The 18,986-nt window shown below is 41.7% G+C and overlaps 1 protein-coding gene and 1 non-coding gene across 6 annotated transcripts; both read left to right on the top strand.

Annotated features, from left to right (window-relative positions):
- Window positions 1-2,282: 2,282 nt before the first annotated feature.
- Window positions 2,283-18,336, top strand: WEE1 (WEE1 G2 checkpoint kinase). Of its 5 annotated transcripts, none has more exons than XM_055282450.2 (11): window positions 2,283-3,082; window positions 4,505-4,710; window positions 4,847-4,910; window positions 5,105-5,277; window positions 5,766-5,887; window positions 10,078-10,224; window positions 13,872-13,967; window positions 14,056-14,141; window positions 15,057-15,227; window positions 15,319-15,464; window positions 17,044-18,336. In XM_055282450.2, exons 1-11 carry the CDS (start codon window positions 2,507-2,509, stop codon window positions 17,195-17,197), a joined length of 1,941 nt encoding a protein of 646 aa, XP_055138425.1. In that variant the 5' UTR covers window positions 2,283-2,506; the 3' UTR covers window positions 17,198-18,336. The 5 variants fall into 5 exon arrangements, with proteins under 5 accessions (XP_055138425.1, XP_063497195.1, XP_063497197.1 ...); XM_063641125.1 differs by lacking the exon at window positions 2,283-3,082 and adding an exon at window positions 3,234-3,493; XM_063641127.1 differs by lacking the exon at window positions 2,283-3,082 and adding an exon at window positions 3,506-3,701.
- LOC129485597 (small nucleolar RNA U13) lies at window positions 6,652-6,755 on the top strand. The gene has a single exon (XR_008658734.1). It is a non-coding gene; the product is annotated as a small nucleolar RNA U13 (small nucleolar RNA).
- Window positions 18,337-18,986: the final 650 nt, after the last annotated feature.

The raw sequence follows: 18,986 nt of genomic DNA, 5'->3' as shown, positions 1-18,986 counted from the left end.
GGCAGGAGGGGAAGTGTTGGAGCGAGGGTTCTGAAAATCACTCCTTGGCTTTGGCCACTGTGGATCATTGACTAACTCTCCTTATACAAGTCTAGAGTTCTTGTCCTCCAAGAGCTTAAAATTAGGTTTGCATGACCATATAAAAAACACATTTATACACCAGTTAGCAAATGTTAGGAGAAGACAGCTGTTGATCCTTCACTGTGTCTTCAGTTGTGTGATCTCAGGAAATTCCCGATTTGACGTGTTAAGTACTACCGTGTGTTTCATGAAAAATTCAGCCTGAGTTTATTTAGCCTTTGAAAAGCATTAGAACAACATATATGACAAAGTGTTAATATCCATAAAGTGCTAACAATAAGAAAGACAGGCAATAGAAATAAATGTAAATTATCATTAAACCCATGACAGCTATTCAACAATATGAATCAAAACAACAAAACCACATCAACGAACATCCACTGATGTCCTGAATTCACAGAGTGTGCTCTAATCCACTGCTAGGGAGAATGTATTGTGTTTCTAGAGGGCAGTTTGCCAGTTTGTATCCTTTGACTGAGGAATTATCACTCCAGGGAGGTAGCCAAAAGAATATTTTTAAAAGGCCAGGCGCGGTGGCTCACGCCTGTAATCTTAGCACTTTGGGAGGCCTAGGCGGGCGATCACCGGAGGTCAGGAGTTTGAGACCAGCCTGCCAACATGGCGAAACTCTGTATTTTGTATTTTGCAAAAATACAAAAATTGGCCGGGCCTGGTGTGTGCTTGTAATACCAGCTACCCGGGAGACAGGAGAATCGCTGGAACCAGGGAACCCGGGAGGTGGGGGCTGCAGTGAGCCGAGATCGCGCCACTGCACTCCAACCTGGGCGACAGAGCGAGACTCCGTGTCGAAAAAAAAACCAAAACAAAAAACATGGAGAAGGAAGAATATACACCACGGGATTATTTACAACAGAAGACTGGAAGAGGCCAGGAGCGGTGGTTCACGTCTGTAATCCCAGCACTTTGAGAGGCCGAGGCGGGCGGATTACTTGAGATGAGGAGTTGGAGACCAGCCTGGCCAACATTGGGAAGTTCGTCTCTACTAAAAATACAAAAATTAGCCAGGTGTGATGGCAGCCGCTTGTAATCCCAGCTACTCGGGTGGCTGAGGCATGAGAATCGCTTGAACTCTAAAGGCGGAGGTTGCAGGTTGTAGTGAGCCGAGATCGTGCCACTGCACTCCAGTCTGGGTGATAGAGCAAGACCCTGTCTCAGAAAAAAAAAAAAAAAAAAAAGAGAAAGAAAAAAAAAACTGGAAGAAACGTATAAGTGCTTAAGGGACAGATTAAATCAGTTTAACGAAGCACTAGGGAAATTTTTTAAAATTGCGTTTGAGTTTGCAGCGAGCCGGGCCAATCGGTTTTGCCAACGCATGCCCACGTGCTGGCGAACAAATGTAAACACGGAGATCGTGTGCTGGGCACTTGGTTTCGTGGTGGGCGACTGTGCTGCTGTTTCTTTTGGCCGCGGACAAGGTCGGCAGAGGTGGACCCCTGCTTGGGAGAGCTCCTCTCGCTGTGCAGACACCCGCCCCTAACAGTCACCCACCCCGGGGAAATAATGGGGCTCGGAGGCCTCCTTCCAGCCAGTGTCCAGTCTAAGCACATCAGCTCCCGCAGTTCAGAAAGGTCCTGAGGCCTGAGTCACCATTTCCGGCTCAGACCTCGACCCGGAACGTGGCTGCCCACTGCCACGCCCACTACGCCCCAGTGGTTCGCCCCAAGGGACAAGGGGCAAGAAGTGGCCTCCGAGGGCAGAGGCCGAAGGCCATTCAGTCCCTGGCTCTTCCCAGCTCGCAGAGATCCGGAGGCGCTGCCCGGCCGCCTGCTCCTCTTCAGATCCCCCAGCACAGGAGGAGCAGCGAGTGGGCTGCGTCCAGGTCGGCTTTCGGGTCGGCTTAGGCGAATCCAGCTCTCTTTTGCCCCTCCCAGAAGGCTCAGCCCCGTCCGGGCGGTGTTCAGGCGGCGCAGGGCCGGGCCCCCAGCCGCCCCAGGCTCGCTCATAGGCCCGGAACACCACAGCCCGCCCAGCCTTGGCTGGCGCCGAGCCGGGGGTGGAGCCAGCGGGTTCCCGCCAAAATCGCGTAGCTGGTCCTTCCCCCGCGGGCTACGTCGCGCCCTCCTTTTTTTTCAAACCCGGAGCTGGACGGGGATTGGTGGACTGGGCACTCACGTGGTTAACGGTCGCGGGAAGCCGCGGAGCCCGAACCTGAGACTGGACCTGAGGAGACCTCAGCCTCGGTGCTCGGGCCGCCCCGCCTCTGCCGGAAAGTCCGCGCCGCCGCTGCCGCCACCGTTCGCAGCCCGAGCGCCCCGGAGCTGCAGGCCGCCGCCTTCGCGCAGAGACGCCGCGACAGCGACTAGGCGCGCCCAGCCGCACGTGGCGGACCCGCCCCCTGGCCCGCAGTGTGCTGGACCCCGCGGGCCTCCGCTCTCCCGTCCTCGGCCCCGTCCCCAGGGCCGCGATGAGCTTCCTGCGCCGACAGCAGCCGCCGCCACCCCGCCGCGCCGGGGCGGCCTGCACCTTGCGGCAGAAGCTGATCTTCTCGCCCTGCAGCGACTGTGAGGAAGAAGAGGAAGAAGAGGAGGAGGAGGGCAGCGGCCACAGCACTGGGGAGGACTCGGCCTTTCAAGAGCCCGACTCGCCGCTGCCGCCCGCGCGGAGCCCCACGGAGCCCGGGCCCGAGCGCCGCCGCTCGCCCGGGCCGGCCCCCGGGAGCCCAGGCGAGCTGGAGGAGGACCTGTTGCTGCCCGGCGCCTGCCCTGGCGCGGACGAGGCGGGCGGCGGGGCGGAGGGCGACTCGTGGGAGGAGGAGGGCTTCGGTTCCTCGTCGCCGGTCAAGTCGCCGGCGGCCCCCTACTTCCTGGGTAGCCCGTTCTCGCCGGTGCGCTGCGGCGGCCCGGGAGATGCGTCGCCGCGGGGTTGCGGGGCGCGCCGGGCGGGCGAAGGCCGCTGCTCGCCGCGGCCGGACCACCCGGGCACCCCGCCACACAAGACCTTCCGCAAGCTGCGACTCTTCGACACCCCGCACACGCCCAAGGTGAGAGCGGCGGGCGCAGGCACCCAGCGGCCGGGGCCCCGGGCCCGCGCCGACCCAGCCTTTTAAAAAGGCCGCGGCGCCGGAGCTCAGCGCCGCTGCCTGGGTTCGGTTACATAACCGGCCGGCCGCTCCTCCGCTCGCTTTCCTGCGCCGCCCCCCAAAGTTGGCAGCCCTTGTTTTTGGCCCTGCCCCGAGGTTGTCCGTTGAGATTATGTAACTGAACAATGGGCCTCGTCTGGAACTTCTTCATCTTACAAAGGGGCCGATCGGCCCGTCCAGGTGGCCAAGGATTTGCCGCCTGTTGAGTCCGGGCCGCCCCGAGCGTGTCAGCCCCGAGTGCGGCACCGATAACGCGGTTTGCGAGGATGCGGAGGGTGCTGGCCCGGCCACCTGACACTCTCGAGCCATATGGTGCCTTTTAAACGCGGTGATCGGGGCTGTAATTTGGGCGGCACGGGCAGAAGGAGTTTAAAAAAATAATAATTGTCCTTCCCTGATCGTATCGTGTCGTGTCGTGTGGCGTTGATGAGGGGAAGGTCTGGGGCATGCGGGGAGACTGCGCTTGGACTTGGGAGTAAAGGCTGGCCTTCCGAGCATTTACAGTCCTACAGACTCATCCGTAAGTCCAGGTAGCACTGAGGCCTCTTTCGGGACAAGGTCTTGGCCTAGCGTTTGTTTATGTCGTGGGTTTGTGGTGTCCAGAGTTTGGCCGGCCTCCATGTGATTAGGAACATCCTACTGTTGATAAGGTATCTTAAAGAAGGAGGTGTTCAGCACCTGTGTTTTGAATGGCCTTCGAGTACTATGCAGATTACCACTTTTAAAACTGCAGATTTTAAAGCTGATACTTCCCAGAGATTAAGACAAGCCTCGCATTTGTAAAGTTAACACGGAAGATGCACCTTTTAAAGTGAGTTTGTTTTGTTTTCAATGTACTGTTTGTCATCAGCCTAGGGAATCTGTGTGCTTTTGAGCTTTACTGTTTATTGGCCGACTTGCTCAAGGCAAAATCCCTCTGGAAGTGAGGGGAGGAGTCCAGCGGAGGTGGCTATCGAAGCCCTAGTTAGATGGGGGAGGGGAGCTTTTATGGGGCTCTCAGACTGCTTTCTATTTTTGGATGGGTTGAAAGAATTTGTTAACTTTTAGCCACTAGAATGAACTTAGTTTTAGGCAGCATTTATATTCTTTTTAGGGTTAGAGGCAGATTTTACTTGGCCATTTTTTTCCAGAAAAGGTAGCTAATACCCAGCTTCAGTCTTCCTAAATTAGCCACAATTTATTTTGCTTGAACTCTAACAAAGGCTTGTGTGTTGCTTTGACCTACGCATTCAGCCATATGAAAGGCTCGTTGAAGGTTAGGCTGAGAAGGCTGACTACAGGACTTGGATCCTAAAAATTGTATTTGTATTTTTCTTTCCCTAGAGTTTGCTCTCCAAAGCTCGAGGAATTGATTCCAGCTCTGTTAAACTCCGGGGTAGTTCTCTCTTCATGGATACAGAAAAATCAGGAAAAAGGGAATTTGATGTGCGACAGACTCCTCAAGTGAATATTAATCCTTTTACTCCGGATTCTTTGTTGCTTCATTCCTCAGGACAGTGTCGTCGTAGAAAGAGAACGTATTGGAATGAGTAAGTCGTTTATTTAACAATTTGGTTCTCCAAATAACCTAAGATTGGTTTGGTACACTTATCAAAATTTAGTTCCTATTTAATGGCATGGATGTATCTGTCAGATATATTGATAGAAAAATACATATTTTTTTAGTTCCTGTGGTGAAGACATGGAAGCCAGTGATTATGAGCTTGAAGATGAAACAAGACCTGCTAAGGTAAATAGCTTTTTATTTTTATTTTTTTGAAATTTGCTTTTCTACCACTTAAAGCATGCTATGAATATGTTAAATAAGCATTAACACATAAGGTAGAATGGTTTTTAAATTTCACACATAGCCCTATCACCATAGCAAAAAATAATTGTTTTCGTATATTTGTATTACATATATGGAAACACTTTTTATTACAGAGAATTACAATTACTGAAAGCAATATGAAGTCCCGGTATACAACAGAATTTCATGAGCTAGAGAAAATTGGCTCTGGAGAATTTGGTTCTGTATTTAAGTGTGTGAAGAGGCTGGATGGATGCATTTATGCCATTAAGCGATCAAAAAAGCCATTGGCCGGCTCTGTTGATGAGTATGTATTAAACATTTTGTCTTTTGCTCTTTTGTCCCCTATGGTGTTACTAACATTAAGGTTTCAGCTGATCAAACACTGAATTCCATCTCTAAGTTCTGAGAAGCTGTAATGATTTAATCAGGTCCTTTTCACTTAATACCATCAGTTCTTATTGGACTTGTTGAATAATATGAGTAGTCTGATTTTGGAACCTAACTTAAATTTCTTATTTCTAGTCAGCATCCATGAATTCACAGTAAAATGGAGTTTATTCTTACCTGAGTCCTAGGGCAAGCAACATTTCTTCTTTCTGATAAATCTTCTTTAATGGAATCTGCCTTTGGAAAAATCTCTTACAAGTCTAAACACCTCCTCTCTTAAGCAAGTTGCTTTTTAGCATAACAATAGATAACAAAAGTTTATTGTATGAAGTTTCAGATAAATTAATTAAGTTTAAGCTTGAGTGAAAATTATTTACCATTCTATTAATCTCAAATTTCTTCTAGGCAGAACGCTTTGAGAGAAGTATATGCTCATGCAGTGCTTGGACAGCATTCTCATGTAGTTCGATATTTCTCTGCGTGGGCAGAAGATGATCATATGCTTATACAGAATGAATATTGTAATGGTGAGTGATGTAATGGTTTTCTTGTGAGCTTGAGAAAATGAACATCGAGGAAATATTTATGGTTATCTAAAATCTTGCTCTATTTCTGTCACTTTTATCTTTTATAAATTTAAAGATCAGAGGCCTAACATAAATTTCAAGTACAAGATTAAAAACCTTGTCCTTTCTGAAGCACCCTGTACATATCTCAGTAGTAGAACTTTGCATGCTATTTATGTGCTTGTCACTCCACCTGAACTTTTTGACAAGACAATGGCCTCGACACATTTATTTTGGTGTCCGTAGTACCTAGCATAGTGTGTGGAGCATATAGTATTATGAAATGTTATGTTGAATAGATTGTTCCTGTGTCTAGTCTTTTATTTCCATTTCATGTGGTGTGCTGCTAAAATTGATGTTTGTTAGTCAGTGAGTCTCCATTGATCTAAATTCAGCTGTTTCTTTAAGCATTCTGTAGTCTGGCCCTACTCCCACCTATCCAAGCTAGTCTACCCTAGAATCCACTAACGCTTTATTATGTTACATTCTTTTAGTTCTCTAGCTTGTCTTCTCTCCCTCCTCTCCCCTAAGGATGAAACAAAACAGGCATGTATAGATTCAAGTTTGGATGTCTCGTATAGCTTTCAGTTTCGGTAAGTCCTTCAAGGGCCGACTTATGTCTCTCCTTTTCTATTAAAAACCTTCACCAAAGTCTTGGTCAGAATTCTGGTTCTTATGGACGTCTGTCATTATTATACACCAAATCTTTTATGGATTATTTCTCAACACTTTTGTAGTTTATAAGCATGATGATTGGGTTTTCATACTCAAGTGTGAAATGTGCCTCCCTCAATCCTTGTTACGACATCAGCACATTACCAGTCTGAAATGAAAAATATCTGTAGTTTCTATTTCTGTATATCTTCTGTGAATATAGAGAATTTAGAGTTTATTGAACACTTGAGATAACAAAGATTTATTTTTGTTGATTCTTATTATTCCTTAAATAAACAAGACCAGTTATCTCATAACTTGTAAATAAATAAGTGGTGTAGGTATGGATTCAGGTTCCCCATACTTAAAAACAGTGAACAAAACAGAAGTGAAAGATTCATTTTTCAAACCTGATTCCTCATTATTTAATAAAGTTCTCCACACTTGAAAGAACTTGAGTGTCTAGTATACAGCCTTGCTGCTAGTTTTTTTCACACAGCTCTTGAAATGTTTTTATTAATACCATCAAAATATTTATGTAACTATCACACCCTTATGGATTATTCTATTTCTTAACCTTCATTTTTCAGGTATTACATTTAACCTAGAACAACTTGACCATAATGTCATCTCCATTTCATATTTGCTAGACACCATCTGTTTTCAGTTTCTTTCTTTCTCTTTCTCACCTTGTTGATGTGAATAGTTCTCTTAACAGAATAGTTCATTAGTAGTCCAGGAATGGCAAATATGTAGCAACCTACCAATACATGGTTGTATAAATCAGATGATTTTGAGAAAACTCACTTGGGCCTGGGAGATAGGGAACTGAGTGAGTAGTCTTGCTACCCTCTCAGATTACAAAAACCTTGTCCTGTAATGTTAGATTAGAAAATAATCTATTGAAAATAAGTTTTTATTTATTTATTTATTTATTTTTTTGAGACAGAGCCTTGCTCTGTCGCCCAGGCTGGAGTGCAATGGTGTAATCTCTGCTCACTGCAACATTTGCCTCCGGGGTTCAAGCGATTCTCCTGCCTCAGCCTCTTGAGTAGCTGGGATTACAGATGCATGCCACCAGACCCAGCTAATTTTTGTATTTTTAGTAGAGACAGGGTTTCACCATGTTGGCCAGGCTGGTCTTGAACCCTGACCTTGTGATCCGCCCACCTTGACCTCTTAAAGCAATATAAAACTCTTGAAGAAAATAAATAGTCCTGCATGAAACAGGACTGCCTCTTTGTGTGACTGTTTGTCCTACTTAGATAAAAGAAAATACGACTGTCTGGATGCATTTGTGATCTCTTCCTTTTGTTTCCTCTGTCCACCATTCCTCTCTCCACATAAAGCTTTGAATATACTAATAGGGCTCATCTTCACATCTTTTCCACAGTTTCACTGGAAAAGGATTCTGTTATTTATTTGTACATGAGTAACTGATTCCCTTTATTGTGATTTAATTTCCTTATTATCTTATTCATTTGCATTATAAGCCTTTTATCTTGGTTTGGTGATAGATTGGAATTAACCTGTATAAACAAGTGTAGAAAAATATTGATGGATAGGGAAACAGAACCTGAAATGTCAGAACCTGTTTTGCTCTCATCACCTTTCTTGCCCTTCTAGCAATAAGAGAAGAAATTGGCACAGCTATGGTTGCTGGACCTGCTAAAAAAGAGAATTAGCCATACCCTTTCTTAGCACATTTGATCTAGGACTTAGCCTATCTTGTCTGACAGCGTTATTGGTTTGCTCCCTTCTAGAGCACTCTTTCCCCTCCCTCAGTTCAAGATTTGTACAAGTAAGGAGAACATACTCAAGACTAAGATACCAAGATGTATCATTTATTTTAAAAACACGTTTGACATTATGTTGTCTTATTTAAATTATAGGACCTCCTTTTCTGACTAATACATCATTGACCTTCCTAATTTTATTACCCAGTTGTGATTTTTTTATTCCTAAGCCTTAAACAGAACATGTTTAAAACAATTCCTTATTGCCTTTGAGATAAAATATAAACTTTAAAAGTTTGAAAAAATATACACAAATTAACTGGTTGATTTAACTGTTCTATAAAAGCAGGTTATGGTCTCATTCATAGTAAGAGTAGTATAAATTAAAACTATACTACAATACTGACTTTTTACCTATAACATTTATAGACTTGTCAAGGGTATGGGGAAACAGGTATTCTCATGCATTGACAATGGGCGTATATATTGGTACAGCCTTCTCTATGGAGGTGTGTGTGTTTGTGTAAAACACACCATCTCCATATATTACAAATGTGCATACCCTTTAACCCAGCAATTTGGCTTCTAGGTGATATACTAAATGTACGTGAAATTACCAATGTACAAGGTTATTTATTAGGCCATAGTATGTAATAGCAAAGGCTTGGAAATAATTTTAAAATATCCAGCAAATGAGGGACTGATAAATGCATTTCTTTTTTTTTTTTTTTTTTTTTTTTTTGGTGGGGGTACTGAGTCTCACTCTGTCACCCAGGCTGGAGTGCAATGGCCCGATATCGGCTCACTGCAACCTCCGCCTCCCAGGTTCAAGTGATTCTCCTGCCTTCTGAGTAGCTGGGATTACAGGTGCGTGCCACCACACCCGGCTAATTTTTGTATTTTTAGTAGAAACGGGGTTTCGCCATGTTGGCCTGCATGGTCTCGAACTCCTGACCTCGTGATCTGCCTGCCTCAGCCTCCCATAGTGCTGGGGTTACAGGCGTGAGCCACTGTGCCCAGCCAATAAATGCATTTCTATTCAGTTATACAATGGAATTCTATAAAGACAAGAAGAAATGGGTTGTCTTTGTATATTGGTATAGAGTGATCTTTAAGATAATGAACATATGCTGTTATTTATGCAAAAAATTGAAAAGAATACATAGACCTGAGCTGGGCATGGTGGCAATATCTGTAGTCCCAGCTGCTTGGGAGTCTGAAGCAGGGAATTTGAATTTGGGTTTGGGAATTCTAGGCTGTAGTGCACTATGCCGATCTAAGTTGAGCATCAGTATGGTGACCTCTGTGGAGTGGGGCACCACCAGGTTGCCTAAAGAGGGGTAAACTGGCCTAGGTTGGAAACAGAACAAGTCAAAACTCCTGTGCTGATAAGTAGTGGGATCAAGCCTGTGAATAGCCACTGCATTCCAGCTGGGCAACATAAATAGACCCTGTCTCTTATAAATTAAAAAAGAAAAAAAACCTGATAATACTGGTTTACTCTGGGAAAGAAACAGGTAGGTTGCTGAGGTGTATGATTGAGAGAGAGACTTTTTTTACACTTTATTTTGTACCCATGCAAATGTATTACCTGTTGAAAAAACAATAACATTTTGATTTTACAAGCAGGTTGAAGGGAGAAGGTCCTATAAAATAACACTTTCTTGGTTGAGATTGGTTGGTTGAGACTCATTCGGTAAAGATGGAAGAAAGAAAATATTTCAGAAAGAAGAAAATGCTAATGTTTTCTATCTTTGTTAGGTGGAAGTTTAGCTGATGCTATAAGTGAAAACTATAGAATCATGAGTTACTTTAAAGAAGCAGAGTTGAAGGATCTCCTTTTGCAAGTTGGCCGAGGCTTGAGGTATATTCATTCAATGTCTTTGGTTCACATGGATATAAAACCTAGTAAGTATTGCAGATCTTCTGACCTGTGTTCTTTGGGGTTATAGAGAATAAATTGCTTCATTATGACAACATTGAAAAAATATATATCTTATGTTTTCTCATTGTTAGTTTTAAAAGGCCTTAGATCCACTTACCAATATTGTTTTATGATTTCTATTTATCTCTTCCCTTGTTAATCCCCAAAATTTGAGATAAACTTTTTTGAGACAGCATCTCACTCGGTGGCCCAGGCCGAAATGCAGTGGCACCATCTCCGCTCGCTGCAACCTCCCCATCCTGTGCTCAAGCAGTCATCCCACCTCAGTCTTCCGAGTAGCCAGGACTACAGGCATGTGCCACCATGCCCAGATAAATTCATTTTTATTAAAAACCGAAATTTTTGCTGCATCTTGTAGGAACTACAGGTGGGATACTAATGAGGGCACTAAAAATCTGTGTTTAAAGCCCCACTCTTCCACTAGGCCAGACCATATTAAAATTTCCCCCAGTTGACTCAAGTCCTTAATAGTTCATTTGTTCAAATTAGTATCTACTTAAGGATCATGCATTGCATCTGGTTATATCAGTTTTTCTTTTTCAGAACCCATCCTCTACTTTGTAAAAATAATATACACTTATCTTGCAAGCTATCCCTTTTTCTGGATTTGACTAGTTGCTTCTTGTATCATTTAGCTTGTTCCTTTTTCTCGTATATTTCCTATAAGTTGGAAGTTATAACTAAGGATTATGGATTCAAGTTAAGCATTTTTGGCTAGATGAATTTAGTGAGGTTTTATTAATCTTTGGAAATGTGTTGATTCATGAGAATTTAAGTCATTTTGTACAACTTTATGAGTTATATGCTAGAATTTCATATGTGTATGTTAACAAGTCACTAATGTTTTTTCTTTTCTTTTTTCTTTTTTTTTTTGAGATAGAGTCTGGCTCTGTTGCCCAGGCTGGAGTGCAGTGGCGCAGTCTTAGCTCGCTGTAACCTCCTCCTCCCAGGTTCAAGCGATTCTTTTGCCTCCGCCTCCCGAGTAGCTGGGCTTACAGGCACACACCACCATGCCCGGCTAATTTTTTGTATTTTTAGTAGAGAAAGGGGTTTCACTATGTTGGCTAGGCTGGTCTCGAACTCCTGACCTTGTGATCTGCCCACCTTGGCCTCCCAAAGCGCTGAGATTACAGGCGTAAGCCACCATGCCCAGCTTGTTTTTTATTTTCAAGAGACAAAAATATATTTGGACTTAAGGCAGTAAATGTGAATTCTTAAGGAATAGCTGTACTCATATAAAGTGTTAGACAAATATAATGGACCCTTATAAGGCATAAAAGTTAAAAATATTAAGGGATGTGAAGTTTAAAAATCTTCAAATTTAGACCAGGTGCAGTGGCTGACACCTGTAATCCCAGCACTCTGGCAGGCTGAGGTGGGCAGATCACGAGGCAGGAATTGGAGACCAGCCTGGACAATATGATGAAACCCCGTCTGTACTAAAATTACAAAAATTAGCCGGGTGTGGTGGTGTGCACCTATAGTCCCAGTTACTCGGGAGGCTGAGGCAGAATCGCTTGAACCTGGGAGGCGGAGGTTGCAGTGAGCCGAGATTGCACCATTGCACTCCAGCCTAGGCAACAAAGTGAGACTCTGTCTCAAAAAAAAAAAAAGAAAAAAAATTCGCCGGGCGTGGTGGCTCATGCCTGTAATCCCAGCACTTTGGGAGGCTGAGGCAGGTGGATTGCCTAAGCTCAGGAGTTCACCACCAGCCTGGACAACACGGTGAAACCTCATCTCTACTAAAATACAAAAAATTAGCTGGGTGTGGTGGCAGGCGCCTGTAGTCCCAGCTACTCTGGAGGCTGAGGCAGGAGAATTGCTTGAACCCGGGAGAAGGAAGTTGAAGTGAGCTGAGATTGCACCACTGCACTCCAGCCTGGGCGACAGAGTGAGACTCTGTCTCAAAAAAAAAAAAAAAAAAAAAACTTCAGATTTACAAATACCATCACAAAATAAGTTGTCCTATAAAGAAAGTAAAACTGTATAGATGACTCCAGTAAATGTAACATAAATTTAATACTGTATATTTGTGTGCGTGTGTGCACACATATATATATACACATACACACATATATACATACATATATACACATATATACAAATATACACATACACACATATGTACACATACACATATACACATGTACATATGTACACATATATACATATATGTGTGTGTGTGTGTGTATATATATATATATATTTTTTTTTTTTTTTTTTTTTTTTTTTTTGAGACAGGGTCTTGCTCTGTCGCCCAGGCTGCAGTGCAGTGGTGCGATCTTGGCTCACTGCAACCTCTGCCTCCTGGGTTTAAGCAATTCTCCTGCCTCAGCCTCCCTAGTGGCTGGGATTACAGGCGTGCACCACCATGCCTAGCTAATTTTTGTATTTTTAGTAGAGATGGGGTTTTGTCATGCTGGCCATGCTGGTCTTGAACTTCTGACCTCAAGTGATCTGCCCACCTTGGCCTCCCAAAGTGCTGGGATTACAGGTGTGAGCCACCACTCCCGGCCTTATTTTTTAGAGATAGTCTCACTCTGTTGCCCAGGCTAGAATGCAGTGATGCAATTATAGCTCACTGCAGCTTTGAATTCCTTGGCTCAAATGAACCTCCTGCCTCAGACTCACAAGTAGCTGGGACTACAGGCATGCACCACCATTCCCAGCTATTTTTATTTTTTCTTTTTCTCTTTATAGAGACAAGGTCTCACTATCTTGCCCAGGCTGGTCTCGAATTCCAAGTCTTAGGCAATCTTCCTACCTCAGCCTTTCAAAGCACTGGGATTACAGGCTTGAGCCACCATACCTGGCTGATACTATACTGATAAAACTATTAAAATAGAATCTGCCACTAAAAGCTCATGTTAATTATGATCTTACCTGAATTTGAAGAAAAAGGTAATGTGTATACAATAGGAAATAGTGAATCACAAAGCCATATTGCAAGGTAGATGCTGTGTGGTCAGCCAGACTCACTGGCTAAATGACTCATTCTGCTCACACCAGCTCATTAAAACTTGTGCTTTCACAGAATTTCACAAATTACTGATACTACCTTTTTTGCTGAAGGGTAATGTGCAGAAGACAAGGGCCTCATCCAGTTTAAAGTGTTTAGGATCAGTGCTAGGCTGGAAAATACATTCCCAGAGGCCCAGAGTCGTGGCTCATGCCTGTAATCCCAGCACTTTGGGAGGCTGAAGCTGGAGGATCACTTGAGGCCAGGAGTTTGATCAGCCTGGCCAACATAGCAAAACCCCATCTCTACTAAAAATATAAAAGTTAGCTAGATGTGGCATGTGCGTGTAGTCCCAGCTGCTCAGGAGGTTGAAGCATGAGAATTGCTTGAACCTTGTTGCAGTGAGCCAATATCATGCCACTGCACTCCAGCTTGGGTGACAGAGCACACTGTCTCAAAAAAAAAAAAAAAAAATTCCCAGCAAATATAACCCTAATCTGTATCCCCTGAGATGCTTATTCCATGGGTTTGGGCTAGAACTTGAGAATCGGCATTTTAAAAAGCATTCTGGATGATTCTGGTATATGATCTTGTTTATGAACTCTGGTTTTATTGTTGTTAGTTTGGCTTACATAATTAACTGTTTGACAGGTAATATTTTCATATCTCGAACCTCAATCCCAAATGCTGCCTCTGAAGAAGGAGACGAAGATGATTGGGCATCCAACAAAGTTATATTTAAAATAGGTAAGAAAGGTAACCAGATTTTTACCTTCAAATAAAGAGAAGGCTGTTTTGTTTTTGCTCTTCACTGTAAGTTTTTCAATACTTCTAGGTGATCTTGGGCATGTAACAAGGATCTCCAGTCCACAAGTTGAAGAGGGCGATAGTCGTTTTCTTGCAAATGAAGTTTTACAGGAGGTAATTTTTCTTCTCCCTTAATCATAGTTTGCTTTGTAACACTTAGCAGTTGATAGAATAATATAAATTCAGATGTATTAAACTTTTAAGTTAACTAATAGAATGGAAATAAAATCTAAACCATCTTCTGAGGGCATTTAATAAGCAAAAAGTCATGAAGGCAAAGATTTATAATGGAGTTGTGGTAAAAAATATGTTCTCATACACCACTGGTGGATCTTTATAAAGGCATATCCTTTTTAGAGATCAGAGTATTAGTATTGCATTAATATTTAAAAATCATGTACCCATTGACTCATAAATTTCACTTCTAGGAGTTTTTCCTATAGAACTATTCATATACAAACACAAGTTGAGAACAGTATAAATAAGTGTTTACTAATAAGAGAATGATTAAGTAAATTATGGCACATAGTTATTAGTATGGCCTATAGTTTCAAGAGTGTGACGGTATTTCTTGATAAAAATTTTGAATGAAAATAGAATAAGTAGAAAAATACAAAGTGTAATTGTCTGATCCCATTGCTCTTTGTAAATATGTGTATATATATGTTTGCTTTATCACGTATATGTGTATTTGTAACTTGTCTGTGTTTCTATGTGTTGTGTTTGCATATGAATGCCTAGAGGTAGAGGGATTTCTTCTGAGAGTTGAATTGGGCTGTTGATAAAGAAGAGGCATTTACTTTTATATATGTGTTTGCATTTTCCCCCCAAGAGTGTGTATTATTTTGTAATTTAAAAAATAAACATCCTCAAATTTAGCAGTTTGTTCTCTGAATAGGTCCCAAACTTAAATGTGGTATTAGACATTTTGATTTAGTCCTATTTTTCACCTAAGTCATCTTTGAGATGTAATCTTGTTTTATTTTGACCATGTTTACATTCCTTTAAAAAATTGTTTTAATTTTACAGAATTATACCCATCTACCAAAAGCAGATATTTTTGCACTTGCCCTCACAGTGGTATGTGCTGCTGGTGCTGAACCTCTTCCGAGAAATGGAGATCAGTGGCATGAAATCAGACAGGGTAGATTACCTCGGATACCACAAGTGCTTTCTCAAGAATTTACAGAGTTGCTAAAAGTAAGCATTTTATATATGAAGCCCTTTATTGACATGGTTCTATATTTTATTAAATGCATGTCTTTACCTTCATTTTACTTTTCTTTTTAAGGTTATGATTCATCCAGATCCAGAGAGAAGACCTTCAGCAATGGCACTGGTAAAGCATTCAGTATTGCTGTCCGCTTCTAGAAAGAGTGCAGAACAATTACGAATAGAATTGAATGCCGAAAAGTTCAAAAATTCACTTTTACAAAAGTAAGTGAGGGTTTTGTTTTCTTTTTACTTTTTCATTCGCCTTAATTCTCAAATTTTAATGAGAGATGATTTAAGCTTTCTGTCAACAAAGGATGTAGTGGTTTTTTGTGTTTTTTGTTTTTTGAGACAGGGTCTCACTGTCGCCAGGCCGGAGTGCACTGGTGCTATCATGACTCATTGCAATCTCCACCTCCTGGGCGCAAGCTATCCTCCCATCTCAGCCTCCTGAGTAGCTGAGCCACAGATGCATGCCACAACACCCAGCTAATTTTTATATTTTTTGTAGAGATGGGGTTTTTGCCATGTTGCCCAGGCTGGTCTTGAACTCCTGGGCTCAAACCATCCACCTGTCTTGGCCTCCCAAAGTGCTGGGATTATAGGAGTGAGCCATGTCACCCAGCTCCAGTAGTTTGGTATGTTGTTATACAGTGAAAGCTTGGGGACTTCTGCCATGAATTAGTATTTGACCTATTAAATTTGTGTTGTTTCTAAACTTTCAAATTACGAACTTTAAAAATGTTGAGACTAACATATTTGCAAGTGGTGATAGTCCCCAAGCCATAAATGGTAGTAAAAGCTAAGCGAGCCTATACCAATCTTTTCTTCCTAGACTCTCACCAAAAATTAACATTGTCCTTGAAACATTCTGTTCTTATTTTATGAAAGGATGAAATTAATGTCAATTTGGTTAGTAGATGATTCTCATATGTATGTTTTTAATTTCTGGCTAAATCTTTATATACTGAATGAAGAGTCTCATATTTGACTTAATGACTTGATATTTTCGAAAAGCTGGTTGCAATGGTAAAAGTTATTAAAAAGAGAATATTGGAGAATATTAAGTTACCACAGATCACATTTCTAATTCTTTTGATTTATTGCAGCCATTTTGCTTTTAACCTAATAAAACCGACTTGAAAAGGTTATGTTAACAATATTAACATTTAATATTTAAATTATAAAAATTGTATATTAAGAGGTTTACTTGCCACTAGTTTGATATCCATCATAGTTCATACAAATAGGAAATAAAGTGTTCCTTTCATCTCTGTTATGTAAGGATAGATTTGCAATATAAATTGGAGTTTTTGAAATTATTATTTATTTTTAATTTTTTTTTTTACTGGGGATAGGTTTGTCTGGAAATTATTTATTATTATTTATTTAAAAAGATGGGGTCTTGCTCTTGTCACCCAGGCTGGAGTGCAGTGGCGCTATCATGGCTCACTGCAGCCTCAAACTCCTGGGCTCAAGCGATCCTCCAACCTCAGCTTCCCGAGTAGCTGAGACTACAGGTGTGAGTCACCACATCCAGCTCAAATTATTTTATAAGAACCAGTCATTACTAGCATCTTTACTACTTGTTTTCAAGTATATGTGATATTTTAATTCAAAAAGCATAAAATAATTTCATAAATTTAAGTTGTTTTAATAGAAGCTTCAGTTTCATGTTTTATTTTTCAATTACATCTTAGAATAATGATGGCATGCAAATATCTCCCAATTGACAATATAGTTTGTGTTAGTTTCTTAGGATCTCTTCCTAGGAATAATACCTTGTTTTCTATTTTTATGTCAGAGAACTCAAGAAAGCACAGATGGCAAAAGCTGCAGCTGAGGAAAGAGCACTCTTCACTGACCGGATGGCCACTAGGTCCACCACCCAGAGTAATAGAACATCTCGACTTATTGGAAAGAAAATGAACCGCTCTGTCAGCCTTACTATTTACTGAGCTACTCCTTTCCCACCTCCCCCTGAACACTGTGACAAGAGGAAGCTAGGTTGAAATCACTGATAGAATCCAGTTTGCAATTACTTTCTCGATTGGTGTCGGTAGTTTTACTGATTAGGACTTTTATTGTGAATTACAGTTGAAAGCTGTGTTTTGACGATTGCTATGTCAGGCTTTCATTTAATCTTACCAGTCTGTCTTCTGTAGAATGTGTCACTGTTGGATGTTACACCAGCCTTTCCAGGGTTAACCACTGTGGTGGTGTGCTGCTTATAGTTTGCTGTTGCATTGTAATAAAAGGTGTTTTTCCCTGTAGTGACCTGTAAAAAGTACTCAAGGGCTTTATTACAGACATACTCTCCCTTTGAAAAGGGACATGCTAAAAGACTCATTACTACTCAGCCTTCAATGTACCTGTGTGTCCATCTTATGTTTCTTTTTTTAAATTGTGAATTAGACTTGTATATCCCACTGGGAGCACTTTGTAGGCATTGCATGAACCATGGGATGATGATTCTGTGGAAGTATTGCCTTGTGAATTTGCTGCTATTTTAGTTTTGACTTTGCTGTAAACTTGTAGCATTAAACAATCATTGTTGTTAATAGGTCTTCTTTTTGAAACAATTATGTGAAATGTATAGCTGCTTTTGATGAAAAGCAGCTATTTGCCTTTTTTTTTTCCTTTGAACTTTGAAGCTAGTGCATTGGAAAAATGCACCCTTTCCCCCCTTTGGAATGCTGTATTAATGTAGTATAATAATTACTGGTTTTGTAACTTGTTCTGGTAATGTCCTTCCCGGACTCTTTTTAAATGTCTCCCCTCAAGTTTTGTACTTGATTGTATTATTAGTCTGTTTTTAAATGTTTTGCCTGGTTTCTCTTCAATATTTGTTTATATAAACCGATCTTCGTGATACTGTACATAGCTGTTTGAAATGCCAGAATGACTTCTGACATTCCAAGTTTTTCACAAAATATATTTTATCTGTGATTAGCCATTTGACTAATACTGGCTAACAGATGTTGAAAAAAATTGTTGTTTGTTTTCTCATTAATTTTGGTCTAAAACATGTTTGCACTTGTCTTTGACTTGTGTTTTATTAACATTGATTGGCATATTAAAAGTCACTCTGAGCTTACCTTAATTGTCTAAATCCTTGTGATGCCTGTTTTCTAATATTTTATCTCTATTATTGCTATACTATAGAATGTATAGTGTGTATAATGTACTATTACAAAAGCAGAGGGCACTTTTTTTTTTTTTTTGAGACGGAGTCTCGCTCTGTCGCCCAGGCTGGAGTGCAGTGGCGCAATCTCGGCTCACTGCAAGCTCCGCCTCCCGGGTTCATGCCATTCTCCTGCTTCAGCCTCTCTGAGTAGCTGGGACTACAGGCGCCCACCACCACGCCCGGCTAATTTTTTGTATTTTTAGTAGAGACGGGGTTTCACCGTGGTCTCGATCTCCTGACCTCATGATCCGCCCACCTCGGCCTCCCAAAGTGCTGGGATTACAAGCGTGAGCCACCGTGCCCGGCCGGCACATTTTGATTGAATATGAAATTTACTGTTTCGTGATGGGCTTTAGAACAAAGCTACATTTTGCCATTTAAGAAAAATTTACCCATCAACTTTGAATATATTTTGTCATAAATGTTTAATATTTTTATATCACATTGCATGTTATGCATGTGACTTGCTAGAAATGTAGCATGATGTAATTTAAAATATATTCAGATTATTAAGTGAATATATAATATGATTCATAACTTTATGATTTGGACTGAGTCAC

This window comes from Symphalangus syndactylus, chromosome 6 (assembly GCF_028878055.3).
Source record: "Symphalangus syndactylus isolate Jambi chromosome 6, NHGRI_mSymSyn1-v2.1_pri, whole genome shotgun sequence".
Classification (NCBI taxonomy): Eukaryota; Metazoa; Chordata; class Mammalia; order Primates; family Hylobatidae; genus Symphalangus; species Symphalangus syndactylus.
Note: the sequence above shows the minus strand (reverse complement) of the source record. Positions and strands in the feature narration are given on the sequence as shown.